The sequence below is a fragment of the Solea solea genome, chromosome 20 (genome assembly GCF_958295425.1).
Source record: "Solea solea chromosome 20, fSolSol10.1, whole genome shotgun sequence".
NCBI classification, from domain to species: Eukaryota; Metazoa; Chordata; class Actinopteri; order Pleuronectiformes; family Soleidae; genus Solea; species Solea solea.
In genome coordinates, this window is record NC_081153.1 from 2,118,691 (window position 1) to 2,133,217 (window position 14,527).

Below are 14,527 nucleotides of genomic sequence, written 5' to 3' on the forward strand. Positions count from 1 at the left end.
AATGAAACAGACATTTCAATAAAAACGGTCCACAACTTTTTGTGGAATAATTTTATTTCTGTGTGCAAAGTCAAATAATGGATGTATCCAAAATAAAACTTGGATGTTTGTAAAAAGCTGTTAAACATTATTTTGCTGTGTTAGACAGCGCTTAGGGAAATACCTTTTTTAAACAATGACATTGTCATAGGTGGGGCTAACAATTGCGTCCTCAACTGTATAATATAACATAGCTCTAAGGTCTAATAACAGGCTGCTTTAACCTCCATCATTTAACATTTAAATCACTTCTAAAGAGCCACCTCTTTTACAACGTTACTATGTTATTATGTCACTGTTTGACTTCTATTTTGTATTGATTTTAAATGTGCTCTAAAAAATAACCATTGACTAGTGCAAGGAAGAGACACGGAGACAAAACATTTATTGTTGTGCAATCCATTACAGTACAAATACAAAATACATTGGACAAAGGGTTCAAAGGTTACAGGGAAAACCTCCCAGTCTATGGCATAGCAGCATATTACGACACTCCCCTGGAGAGAGAGACAGACAGAGACAGACAGAGACAGAGAGAGAGACAGAGAGAGAGAGATTTATGAATCAACGTCATTTTCACCAATAAACTACACAATCACACCAGTGTGGTTCTAAAAAACAAAAACAAAAACAAACTTGACTATTTCATGTTAGACCAACTCTTCTACGGCACATGATGATTGTTTAACACACAGTAGTGAGCGCCAATGTTTTTACATCCTTACTACAATCAACACTGGAATCATCCCTTAAAGTTGATTTTGGTGTTACTCATTGTTTATGGCTGGGGTTTTTTTTCACATTGCACAACAACAGACTCTGATCCAGTCTGCGATCCAGTCCGCGATCCAGTCCGCGATCCAGTCTGCGATCCAGTCCGCGATCCAGTCTGCGATCCAGTCCGTGAACAGGCGTCGTCCCAAATCTCTCCTGACAAGAGATTCTCGTCGGATTTAAACGTCACTTTGCTTTAACACGTACGTACGGAAGCGTATCGCAGTCACCTAAAATCATTTTTAAAAAGTTTTAATGAGATTTTTTTGTGGGGGGATGAGTTTTTCTGAGTGAATGAGATAAAAGCGGAGAAGTTTTCCGTCTCGATCGTCGCTGACTTGAAAGCAAAGATGTCCAGTTTTAATTAACTTTGGGTTTCAGACACTGGACGATTCTCCTGTCGTAAATCTCTTAAAAACAGACCCAAAAAAAATCACGCTAAAACAGACCCCGCAATTTTGTTTTCATAAAACAGGCCCCGGAATTTTTTTTCTAAAAACAGACCTGGGAAAAAAATCTCGTAAAAACAAACCCCCCAAAAATCTCTCGTAATCTTGTAAAAAAAACAGCTGGAAACCTTTTTAAAAATGATTTTACGTGAAGGGATATTCGTCCGTAAACATCCTGCAGCAGAACGTCTCTCTCCAGCTCCCGTGTTGTTATGAACCCTCTGTAATCCAGCAGGTGGAGTCAGGAACATTCACATCATTCTGGAAACAAAATGGCTCCACCAGTAACTTCTGAGAATGTCAAACGTCTTTAAAGAAATGTTTCCAAAAGAGATACAAAAAATGAAATGTCTTAGAATCCCTGAGGAGCAGCTCAGGCTCGGCTGAAGTTCGGCTGAAGTTCGGCTGAAGTTCGGCTCAAGCTCGGCTGAAGCTAGGCTCAAGCTCGGCTCACACAGACAGTGTTGGGATGAGGTCAGCGGAGACACAGTCGACCACAGTGATATTGAAATGTTAACTCTTGCAGCTTCTAGTCGGCGGGGTGTTCTGGACACGAGCGGTTCACCTCAAACCACTCGTCTATGCACCTGAAACAGGAGAAACCAAAAGAAAAGGTGTCATTTTTAACATGAATCCTATACACGAGTTTCAGTATCTCAGTAAAGACATCTCGTAAAAACAGACCCTGAAAAACAAATGTGTAAAAACATTTACACACACTAATGTAGCCATTTCTTGAGCTATTTTGGTTTTAATATTATTTACATGTGATTTCCAGGTGCGTTTTACAGACATACAGGTGACCACTTGGGGGCAGAATTTCCAAAGTGATGAGGATTTATCACTGAAGTAAGTGTGTTTAATCATGTGTTTAATCATGTGTTTGTGTGTCAGTCATCACCCTTTATGGTAGATGCAGAGACAGGGCAGCCTGGCGATGGTGTCTCCCTGCTCCATGTCTTCTAAACAGATGGCACACTCCCCAGAGTCTCTGGACAGGATGTCCTCTGACAAAGACAGAGACAAAGACAACAGAGTGAGTGACTGTTTCTTAACCTTTGGTAGCAGAACATCAGTTTGGTCACAGATAAGCGAGAAAGACGTCAGCCTCTCATGGGATGAACGGTTGTTTATGATGGAAAAAGAGTTTGAAACACGTTTGTCTGCATGTTTAACAATCACCGGTTCTACTGTCAACACCTGAAGCAAAGAAAGTGTCAGTGCGTGCAGAGATATTCATATGTTCTGAGGATTATTTGATGTAGTAATATATCATTCACTCCATCATATTATGCCATACTTTGCACTTTAAATTTGTATTATTTATTTTTGTGTTATCATGTCACGTTTTTACAAATTTGGCTTGTTTTTATGAACAAAAGTAGAAGAAAAACATGGTATTGTGTCACGTCTGCACACCTGCACACACCTCCAGCATGTCCATATAAGGAGTTGTGTGTTTTTCCCACGGCAATTTACTTACTGTGCACCTGCGGCACAGACCTGTGCCGTGTGAGCACTGGGGTTACAAACTTTACGTGTATTGGTGTCATCTGTTACTCTGTGATAAGCTCAGTGACACACAACACACTGTACCGTATCTGTGAGTAACACACACACACACACACACACACATCACTGTGTGTGTGTGTGTGTGTGTGTGAGCAGATGTATGTTTGTTTTATACATGGCTCACAGTTCAAACCGAGGAAGAACTGTGTGTAGTCACAACAGACGAGCTGTGTTTGCTTCTCCTGTGCACAGTGTGTGTGTGTGTGTGTGTGTGTGTGCACACCCACATGTGCGCACACACACACCAAATTTCACAAACCTTGGTGGGAACTTGTATTAACCCAAGTCAATCCCAACAGGAAGTCGGGCATTTTGAATTGTGCCATCCATCTTGGCAATTGGCTCGCTTCGTAAATGAACGCACTCGCCACTCGAGCGCGTTTGTCGCACCAAAGTAAAAAAACGTGACAATTTGTACCACATGTAGTTGATGATGTAGATGTGCAGGATTTTGAGCTTCTCGTACTCGTCACCTCGTTCTTCCACATTTATACACACATTATGTTTACTCCACAGTTAGAGGAATAAATGTGTAAATAATGGTAAAAGATTTGTCTTAAAATATGATGCATTATTAATGAATATACTCATTTACGTCATTAAAAATGTGAATAACAACCACACCATTAAAATATAACAATATATATATATATATATATATATATATATATATATACAGTATGTTAAGGATAAATATAAGGGACCATTAAAACTTCAACTCACAACACAATTCCTATAACCTGTGACAATAAGGCAGGTATTTGTTTTATATTTAGTCCCAAGAAAACAAATATTTAATATTTGATGTTGACAAGTTGGCTTTGTTAACATGATTGAACTCTAGAGCTGAAACAAGCTCAGCTTTTTTCATGATTAAAACAAGATTTCTGATTGTTTAAGCTTCTTAAATGTGAGTATTTTCTTCATTTCTTTGCTCCATAAAACAAAGAAATCATTAAAAGTAAATCATTTTGGTTTGTGGACAAAACAAGACGTTTGAGAACATCATCATTTCCAGGTTTGATGAACACCAAGCAACATTTTATAAGGTGTTCTTTTATTTTATGGACCAAACGATTAATCGAGAAAATAATCGACAGATTAATCGATTATGAAAATAAACGTTAGTTGGAGCTCTAATTAACTCACATTAAGTTTTGCCTTTTTTTTTTCTTCTTCTTGTTGCTTTTCCTCGTTCTTTATTTTTACCTCTCTAAAGTCGCCTGTTTCCTCATTGATGTTCCTGACAGTTTTCATGTCGTTTCGTTGGCTCTGTAGCATCGGTGTGTGTGTGTGTGTGTGTGTGTGTGTGTGTGTGTCTCTGTCTCTGAGGGAGTGGGAGGTAAAGTGGGTTCATTTTGTATAAAAGATGTGATATAAATAAAGTTTGATAGATTGAGTTTTAGGCAAACAATAATAATAATAATAATAATAATCAAACTAAAAAGCCGAGCCCGTGCATCCAGCCTCTCAGAATGTGCCGTGCCCTGGTCGTGTCCTGCTGTTCTTACTGTTGTAGGTGAGGCGTGTTTTGCTGAAACACATGAGCAGGTGCTTCTCTATTTCATCAGACGCCATAAACTTGGAGCAGACAGGACAGTGGAAGCCTGGCAGGGAACACACACACACACACACACACACACACAGACAAAAACACATGAGGACTCAGATGTGATGATTGACATCTTTCTCATACCTTTTATTGATATGTACACAAGGAAGGGCGTGGGAGTGTAAGCGGCCCCACATGACCTGACACCTGCGCGCTCTTCACTCAGTCTGTCATAAACAATCTTTTACAAAACATCTACAATGACTTTAGTCCACAAATCAAAAATATTCACTGTCACAGAGGAGCAAAGAAACCAGGACACATTCACTCTGAAGACGTTGGAATCAAAACCTCAAAATACTATTAATATTAATAATATTAATTGTTGCAGCCGAGATAATCAAAAATCAAAAAGCCAGTTCAAGCTTCTTTTTTTGCCCCTGAGCTTTCATACCCTCAGCTAAAGCCAATTTTACAATTTTTTTTTTACTAAATGTGGAAATCTTTGGGGTCAATTTTACAAAATTTGGTAATATTTGGGGTCAATTTTACAATTTAAAAAAAATAAAAACGTTTTTATTTTTCTTACAAAATGTGGTCATCTTTGGGGTAAAATTAATTAAAAAATTTTAAATAAAAACTTTTTACTTTTTTTCAATTTGACTCTTTTTATAATATTTGGGGTCAATTTTTACTAAATTTGGGAATGTTTGGAGTCAATTTAACTCATTTTAGTAACCTTATTTATTATTATTATTATTATTATTTTCTTTACTTTCCTATGTCCCTGTTGTCTTACACCAGTCCCTGATCTGCTGTATGTCTGTATGTGACTGTGAAAAGTATAAAAACAATCCATTATTCACGTTAACTGCACCTGTGTCTCCGTTCTCTTTATTCCTAACTTGACCCACATACATATTCACCACCTCACAAACCCTCGTGACCCCGCTGTGTTTTCTCAGCTGCACAAAGATTAATAGGCCAAGAGCGGCTCCACTTCAGATAAGCTAACCTCCTGTTTTTTTACGTGACAGCGCTGCGGCCAACACACGGATAACAAGTGCATCCATGCAGACGCTCATTATCATTATCTCAGTGTCTGCCGGGAGGAGGAGGAGGAGGAGGAGGAGGAGACGCACTGAGCCTGTGGATTAAATGCCAGGCCTCAAAAATCACATGGATCTAATGAGCAAAGGTCGTTATGACAAGAGTGACTAATGATTTCTGCATCAGGGAAATGACCCGTACCGGTAAACTGAGGAAGATTTTTAGCCCAATCCTGATTGGAACTGGGAGTGTGTGTCGTTTCCAAGCAGCAGCAGCAGCAGCAGCAGCAGCAGCAGCAGCAGCAGCAGCAGCAGCAGCAGCAGCAGCAGCAGCAGCAGCAGCAGCAGCAGCAGCAGCAGCAGCAGCAGCAGTTTAAGTGCACAGGGACAGAATGTAAACATTGACATCACGACGCTGGTGTGGTCTAATGGTCCTGTTGTGTGTGAGTCGTACTTTGTTGTGGTCTGGGAGACGAAACCCACCAGCCGTTGTGAAACTGCTAGACTGCTGGATTCAGGAAGTTTGTGTGTGTGTGTGTGTGTGTGTGTGTGTGTGTGTGTGTGTGTTAGTCAGGCAATGTGTAACCAGCAGGAAGCTCTTATCTGCTGACCTACATTGTGCACTCTTCCCTCTCAGCTGCAGCGAAAAACAGGCCAGTTTTGCAAGACAGAGAAGAAGAAGAAGAAGTGAGGCTGCTTTTTACAGCACAGCACAGCTCAACACAGCTCAGCACAGCACAGCACAGCACAGCTCAGCACAGCACAGCTCAGCACAGCACAGCACAGCACAGCTCAGCTCAGCACAGCACAGCACAGCACAGCACAGCTCAGCACAGCCACCTGTGGCTACAATAAAAGCACGAGTGTTAAACAAAGGGCTCGGTCAACACAGCAGCTATTACCATAACACCACACATCGAATGGAAAAGTACTAAGCACTGTACTGATCTGACTAATGCTCTGCACACACATTAACATGTATCTTCATAAACACATGAAAACAAACATCAATGAGAGACCATATGGCACATGGAAGATTTAACCATAATAATAAAAATAAAGCATTTTATTTGAAGGAATAAGCTTTTAAACCAACGTTATAAACACAAAATGACAAAATAGTCAACAACATTGACATTGATATAAGCTGTAAGACAGAGATTCAGTCATTATTATTGTAAACCTTACCTCCCAGCAGGTGAGGGGACAGGTGTGCAGGTAACGAGCCGATGAGCAGCCTGTGGCCGTCAGGGGGCAGCTCGCCCTCCCCGTCACCGTCACCGTCCGTGCCATCGAGGCTCTGGTTGAGTTCATGTGACCCTGACCTGCCGCCGCCCGGTATACTCAGGCCGGAGCTGGTCGGCCCCGCGCCTGTGTACCGGATCCGCGGTCCATCCGGTCCGTTCGTGTACCTGAACCCGGCGATCCTCTCCCCGCCGCTGGTGTTGCCAGACGGGAGATCGGAGCTGGAATAAGCCCGAGTTCTGCCGTCGAACACTGGGTTGCTCTGTTTGGCCCCCATGCTGCCTCTGGGTGTTTGGGTTTTTTTGGAGTGCGCTTTAAAAGTTTCTTAACCGCGACGCATGTTCACAGTGAAGAGCTGACGCCAACAACAACAACAACAACAACAACAAAGGAGACAAAGCCGAACACACGACGCAAACTGAGGGCGAGGTGTGACATGTCAAAGTTTCATGGTGCGCCCCTGGTGCGTAAAGTGCGCACTCACTGACGCATAACTTGATGGTTGTTGTTTTGTTTTTTTCCTTGTCAAAGCCCTTCCGTGTTTTGTTTTTTTCAACAAAGGAAAAAGAGAAAAGATCAAACGCCGTCGGTGCAGCGGCCTCGTTTCCTCCGCTTCATGCGCGCGCGTCAACGCAGACGTCGAGGCCACGGATCGCGTGGTTCAAGTTTGTTTTCGTGCTTAACTCCGCTCTGTCTGCGAAGAAAAATAAAATCAGAGGCTGCTCTCCTCCCTCTGTGACACACACGCGTCAAAGCACACGAGCTGCACCGGTGCACCGGCACACGTTTGCCTTCAAAATAAAAGTATCGCAGTGTGGAAATGATGGGGGAAAACGGATCGAAAAATGATTGTGATACAAAAGTTATCTTTTATTATTACGTCGTTTCTGTGGCTGTTCTTCAGTATAATGTATATAATATGTCATTAGCTTTATAGTGACACTTTTATAAACGAGGTGGAAAGAGTACTGAAATACTTTACTCAAGTAAAGTGTTATCATAATATTAAGTATAACAATAGTTTGTTTAAAATGTGCTCAGAGTAAAAGTTACTTTTACTTTTAACTTGGATGTGGTTCTTTCTTGTCTCACTGTTCACCTGTCCTTATCATTCACCTGTCCTCGTCATTCACCTGTCCTCGTCATTCACCTGTCCTCATCATTTACCTGTCCTCGTCATTCACCTGTCCTCATCACTTACCTGTCACCTGTCCTCATCATTCACCTGTCACCTGTCCTCATCATTTACCTATCCTCATCACTCACCTGTCCTCATCATTCACCTGTCCTCATCACTCACCTGTCCTCATCATTCACCTGTCCTCATCATTCATTCATCTGTCCTCATCATTACCTGTCCTCATCATTCACCTGTCCTCATCATTTATGTGTCCTCATCATTTCCCTGTCCTCATCACTCACCTGTCCTCATCATTCACCTGTCCTCATCACTCACCTGTCACCTGTCCTCATCATTCATTCACCTGTCCTCATCATTCACCTGTTCTCATCATTCATTCACCTGTCCTCATCATTCACCTGTTCTCATCATTCATTCACCTGTCCTCATCATTCACCTGTCCACCTCAATTCAGGCCAACATTTTGTTTGCTGATTTTAAATCACTACATTATGAAATATAGTGAAGTACAGTTCTTCCAAAATAATTTATAATAATTGAATGTAGTCCAGACATTAGTTATTATTTTATTATTATTGTTCGTAGTAATAGTAGTAGTAGCTACTATAGTACTGTAGATAGTTACATGTTTGGGAAGTATGACATAAGTGTACTTATGTCATGTTTTTTTTTTATATTGCTTTTACTCTGAAGGCCAAAGCGACACTTCCGGTCCGGCCCCTGTCACACTGTCCAGCTCGACAGCCTTGAGTGGGCGCGTCAGGTGGCTCGTGACGTCATCCCCCAGTAACACCAGCGGGGCTGTTGCCTCAGCAGCAGGTCACCAGTCCACTGTGAGACACGAGGACGTCCATGTTGAGTCCTGTCCTCCATTAACCAAGAGACAGACAGACACACAGACTCTGTCCACACGCTTTATTCAACAATTCCACACAAACACAGGGTTATACACCGTGTGAGAAACATTCACAGAGAGAGAGGCAGTAAAAAGACACAAAATAAACATTTACAAGCCAAAGGAAGCAGATAAATATGACAGTCTGACGTCAGGTGTCTGAGGCCGGAGGAAGGAAGCGTCGCAGTGTGATATAACAACAGAGACAACTCACAGGGCACAACTCGTGTTTGCTCATCCCTCTGATAATGACACTCAGGAGGGTGTGTGTGTGTGTGTGTGTGTGTGTGTGTGCATTCATCAAATGTATGGTGACAAACACAGAGAAGAAAACAACACGAGCAGAAAGAGAAAGAGAGAGAGAGAGAGAGGGAGGAGGTCGTGCTTAAATTCAGGAGGGGAACAAATCTGTGAAGCACACCGACAACCAGAGGGACAGGGGGACAGGGGGTGTCATGTGACACATGTGAGACACATGTGTGTCACTCATACATGGGGAGGGTTGAAGCTGCAGCACGTGGTATGCTTCTGAATGTTTCCTTTACCCAACATGCACTTTGTGTGTGGTTCTAAAATCTGAGCTGATGACAGAAGGGGACAGGGTCTTTATGAAGTCTTTGTATGATAATAACACAGATTAAAAAACAGTCGACTCATGCTACTGTAAAGCTGCAAAACTTTGATTTACACACAAGAACAAATGTGTCATATGCTTCTGTTAAGTGTGTGTGTTTAAAACAGGAGTGGCCCCCACCTGAATCCACGTCACAACTACACATCCACTCTCCTCACTGCCTCCCTGCCTATGCCCCCCCCCCCCCCACGACCCAATCCGCCGTCACTTTTCACCCATGAAACTTTTCACGTCGTGTTCACGCAGCATCCTCTGTGTCAACAGAGAAAGTAGGTTATCTGCCACATTCATCTCCACAGCAACTGTGTGCGTGTGTGCGTGTGTGTGTGTGTGTGTGTGTGTGTGCGTGTGCTGCACTAACATCTGACTGACTGTATTTCTGCATAACAAAGCTGAGGCCCACGTAATATTGCTGTGTTGTGGATCTTTAACTAACCAAACAGTGAATGATTATGATTCTTGCATTTGAACGTGGCTGTGTGTGTGTGTGTGTGTGTGTGTGGATGGGGGGGGGGGGCAACACAGTGCAACAGAGTGCACTCTTTGGGAAGCAAAGCTACTGAGACATTCAAGAACATGGTGGTGCATTTTTTTAGCAGGTTGACCGTGTGTGTGTCTGTGTGTTGGGGCTGATGATGAGTCGAGGTCCTGGGCTCACAGGCAGCACTGTCACCCACTCACCCCCCCACCCCTCCCAACCCTCTGACCCCCAGCTGCAAGCCTCTTCCTGGGAGGGCTCATCACTGCTGGCTGACCCCCATCTGCTGTTGGTCAGGCCCTGGTTCCCCCTCCATGTCGGCGTGGTAATGCTCAAAACTGTCGTCTTCTATGTCTGGAAGGCCCAGCAGCTGAAATATAAATAAAAAGCCTGTAAAGGGTGTTTATATAAAGCGTTGATGTGTAACTGTGGGTTTCCTTACAGGCCTGAAGGAGGTGAAGACCTTCTCCAGCACCTCCAGAAGAGTCTTCTTCCCACAAGAGGTGATGTAGTCCTGGGCCAGCTGTAGATAGGGAAGGCAGTCCTCACTCTCACTCCATACATGCTGCACACACACACACACACACACACACATTTATTTATTTTTTAGTCTACTGTAAACAATGTTAACTAAAATGCTCACACTAACACTCCTATGGACAAAAATGTCTTCATTGAAACACATTCAAAATCACTATTTATGACGTGGCAATTTAAAGGTTAAAAACTTAAAAAAAAAGAAATGAATTAATGTTTGATGAGGACTGATGTTGGTTTAAATTTATTTATAGCTTCATTTTTTATGAGCACACATTGATGCTCTAGGTGTGTTTACGTGAGTATTTTATGAAATACGACATTGCACATAAACAAATGTCTCTGCTAATCTTTCACATCTACCATATCATAATCAAACCCAAAATATCCATGCAAATCCAGTTTGCATGACGTATACTGATAATAATAATGAAAATATTGTGGTTTTTTAGACCATACAATGAAGGTGCATCATGACAATAACGTGTTCATTTAAGGATTAATTTGATTGTTAGATGTGTATGGAAAGGACTGATGTTGGTTTAAAACAATTCCATACAACTTTTAAAGTTACATTTTTTATGAACACATTTTGGTGCTCCAGGTGTGTTCACGTCACTTTTTTGAAGGCACATCTAAGGGTTAAAAAAAAGGAAAACATGCTCATATTTCATTATTTTTAGGTAGGTTCTCTAGTCACTTTACAGGTGATGCACTGCAGCCATGCTTCGCTCCCTAATGTAACCTCACGGGAGCTGAACAGAGACAAACAACTCACAGGAAGTGATGATGAAGATGAATTCATTCTGGATAAATGGCAACATAAAAAAAATAAAAAATAAAATAAAAAAATAAAACAAGGAGGTGAAAACGGGCTGAAGGTTCACTCTTCACATGAACACACACAGAAACAACGTGTACAGGCCTCATCCTTCTGAAGGATCCTGCAGCCAGGGCTTAAACACACACACGCACACACACACGTCGAGTAATTCTTGATATCAGTGTTCTTGTTGGATTGAAACCAACTTCCTCATGAGAGCAGCATTGTCCGGTACATCAGAAACATTTACAGGAACTGTTACACATCGGCTGTGACAGTGACTTTGTGTCGTGTAGTTTAATTGCAGTCTAAAGGCCGCGCTGTTAGATTATGCATTAGCTCGTGTTATTAAGGAAGTCCTGGCCAAGTGTGCAGAGTGACCTGCAGGTGTGAAAACAAGCAGTCAATGTTTGTACCACCTTCCCGACCTGAAATGAATTAGAACATTATTCTTTGTGATTAGATATTAATACATTGTCATACATTCATGTATTTCTAATTTCTAAATCCCTCAAATGAAACAAAGTTTCACTGTGACTTTGTTTTAAATCCATTAGTTATTGAATGTATTAATGTCATTTAAATATACAGTGCTTAGCAAATGTGTTAGACTGCCACCCAAAGTCCCAGGGGCCCAAGCACAAACGTCAGGGGCCGAATTCCTGTGAGGAACCTATTGTTTTACTTCAGATTATTATTATGTCTGTTTCTTTGTGGTCATTTCTGAGCGGGTTAACGTGCATGAAAACTCTGGAAACTTGGCACAGAGGTCAGGTCTGGCGAAAATGCGATTTTCTTAGTGCCCGTGTGTTACACCAGGGCTCTATAGCGCCCCCTAAGGTGAAATGTGAATGGAGCAAACCAAAATGAAGTTGCACCGAATTTCACAAAACTTGGTGGAAACTTGTAATAACCCAAGATGAACAAAAAGGTCCACTGGGACCATGGCCTCAACTCAACAGGAAGTCAGTCATTTTATATTTGTTGGCATCCACAGGGCTCTATAGCGCCCCCAAGGTGGAAACTGAGCCAAAATTAATTAAGTTCCACCGAATTTCTCCAAACTTGGTGGGTACATGTGATAGCCCAAACAGAACAAAAAAGTCGACATCAACCACGGCCTCAACTCAACAAGAAGTCGGTCATTTCACACCAAAGGTTGTTCCCTGCACACTTTTTCATCAGAGCTGCTCACACAATCATCATCTTCAAATTTGTATTGAAGAAAATCCCCAATAGTTTTTCAGCTGCTCAACGTTGTCTCACATGACCTGGACGAGTGGAACATACTGAAACACACCATGAGGGATGACACTGCACAGAGCAGAGCACAGTGTGCTGCTGCTGCTGCTGCTGCTGCTGCTGCTAATGAGCCTGAGCTCACAATGCCCCCTAGTGGACAGGATGAAGCACTGAGTGTCCATGACTTGGGACAAACAAGACACAATGACTATGATGATGAGGTGCCATTTGTTGTTAAAGTGTGACAATCCACACAAAAACATGCTGAAGCTGTTTCAGTGAGAGGAATTCTTATTTCCATTTGTGTCAAGCTGAGCAGTGGGCAGCACTTATCTGTGCCAGGGGAGAAATGGGTGCCTTGCTCATGGGCCCCGTCCTGGAATCTGAAACAACAACAAACCAAGCCCAATTCCTTTCCTCTCATCTGCCCATTCTTCTTTAACATTCTTCTTCTTCTGTTATTTGGGTTATGGTTGGGTTTCGATGTGCCAGAGATGTAAATACACCCGGGACGCATAAGTTCAGTTTGTGCATTCACTTTCCACGCACACCCAACACACTCTTTGCACACGGTTCCAAAATCTCCTGGAAGTAGAGCCTTAAGATTTAAAGCTGCTGTCGCAACATGGCAGCACAAGATGGCAGCCTCCCTAAAGCAAGAGCCTGGGCTATAATACAACCTAAATGTCACGCACTGGACCTTTAACCGATGTTTGTGTTTGTGAAGCACGTTAGCACTTTGTTTTGAGACGTGCTACATAAATAAAGATATTATAATATCATCACTAGTATAGTTGTTGTATGTAATAAGCAAGAATAATCCATGTATTCTACTATTACTGCAGAGTTCCTTCTGAATAACATGATAATGTACACGTTTTATTTTGAAAGTGACAGGCCTCCTCCTCCTCCTCCTCCTCTAACCTGGCCTCATCATCATCATCATCATCATGGTGTTGTGGGTCACATGCTCTGACTTATTGTCGCATGAGAATATGATGGATGGAAATAACACCGTGGACAGAGAAATACACACGCGCACACTGTAATTACATAATTACATCATCGACTCACAGTCCAACCCCCCCCCACCCCCCCCCCGCTGCCACCTCCCTGCCCATCTTCCGCTCATCAGCTGGAAAACCTGGAGCAGCACAACCGCACCTCCTCCAGCACACACGCGCGCACGCGCACACACGCACACACACACAGAGGCCCTGCAGAACGCGCACTCACGAAAGTGTCGGTGCCGCCGGGACACAGCACGTAGAAGGAGACGCCGGGCTCTGCGTAAAAGTCAAGCCGCCTCTCGTCGTCCTCCTCGGCGAAGATGAGGTCGAACGGGTTCCCGGAGCACCACTTCTCCGCCGCCTCCACCAGGTGCTTGAACTCCATCCTCGGTGATCCGCCTCGGTGCGCTGCTGCTGTCCCTGGGTGCGGAGCTTGGTCTCGGTCCCTGCGGCCGTCGCGGCGATGGATGCGATGCTCAACAAGACGCGAATAACAGCTGATCGGACAGCGACAGCATCAGCAGCATCTCCTGATCGTGCGCAGCGCCTGCATGGAAGTGGAGTCTGCTGGTGCACGCGCGGGCGGGCGGGCGGACGGACGGACGGACGGAGCCTGTGCCGGGTCTGGTGCTCTCAAAGCCCCATTCCTCTCGTCTTCCTCCCCGCGTTATGGAATGAGCCCGTCCGTCGCTCGCTCGGTCGCACACGTGCAGACGCAGGAGGACGCGGGAGGAAACGCGATGACGAAGCGCGGAGCCGCGGGCAGAGAGAGGAGAGGCCGAACCCGGACTCAGTCACTGCAGGAGCATTTGAACCTGCTGACACACACAAAAACACACACACACACACACACACACACACACACACTCTGTTAGAGGAATGTTATGGGATGTATGGAAGGAGTGAAAGGTACAAACTACTCTGACATGAAATATAGTTATATAAGCACATGTATATTTGTTTTTATTCTACTTTTATGTAGAGTTTTTCTACTTTGACTTGAGTATATTTATTATTTAGTACACACACTTGTATAATATTATAATGATTAATAATATTTTGTTTAATTAAAAATAAAACTTTAAAT

The 14,527-nt window shown here is 43.1% G+C and overlaps 2 protein-coding genes across 2 annotated transcripts; both read right to left on the reverse strand.

Moving 5' to 3' along the window:
• Window positions 1-405: 405 nt before the first annotated feature.
• LOC131447767 (E3 ubiquitin-protein ligase znrf2-like) lies at window positions 406-7,422 on the reverse strand. The gene is made up of 4 exons (XM_058619802.1): window positions 6,624-7,422; window positions 4,346-4,441; window positions 2,164-2,269; window positions 406-1,849 (listed from the first exon to the last, which is right to left on the reverse strand). Exons 1-4 carry the CDS (start codon window positions 6,955-6,957, stop codon window positions 1,792-1,794), a joined length of 594 nt encoding a protein of 197 aa, XP_058475785.1. The 5' UTR covers window positions 6,958-7,422; the 3' UTR covers window positions 406-1,791.
• Window positions 7,423-8,721: 1,299 nt separating this feature from the next.
• mturn (maturin, neural progenitor differentiation regulator homolog (Xenopus)) lies at window positions 8,722-14,143 on the reverse strand. The gene is made up of 3 exons (XM_058618445.1): window positions 13,667-14,143; window positions 10,271-10,393; window positions 8,722-10,198 (listed from the first exon to the last, which is right to left on the reverse strand). Exons 1-3 carry the CDS (start codon window positions 13,823-13,825, stop codon window positions 10,091-10,093), a joined length of 390 nt encoding a protein of 129 aa, XP_058474428.1. The 5' UTR covers window positions 13,826-14,143; the 3' UTR covers window positions 8,722-10,090.
• Between the last annotated feature and the right edge of the window lie 384 nt (window positions 14,144-14,527).

Coding starts and splice junctions, on each gene's coding strand:
- LOC131447767 (XM_058619802.1), bottom strand. CDS start 6,957: ATGGGGGCCAAACAGAGCAACCCAGTGTTCGACGGCAGAACTCGGGCT. Junction 4,442..6,623: donor GTCCCCTCACCTGCTGGGAG/GTAAGGTTTACA, acceptor GTTCCCTGCCAG/GCTTCCACTGTCCTGTCTGC. Junction 1,850..2,163: donor CTCTGCATCTACCATAAAGG/GTGATGACTGAC, acceptor CTCCTGTTTCAG/GTGCATAGACGAGTGGTTTG.
- mturn (XM_058618445.1), bottom strand. CDS start 13,825: ATGGAGTTCAAGCACCTGGTGGAGGCGGCGGAGAAGTGGTGCTCCGGG. Junction 10,394..13,666: donor CCGGCGGCACCGACACTTTC/GTGAGTGCGCGT, acceptor GTGTGTGTGCAG/CATGTATGGAGTGAGAGTGA. Junction 10,199..10,270: donor TCTTCACCTCCTTCAGGCCT/GTAAGGAAACCC, acceptor TTTATATTTCAG/CTGCTGGGCCTTCCAGACAT.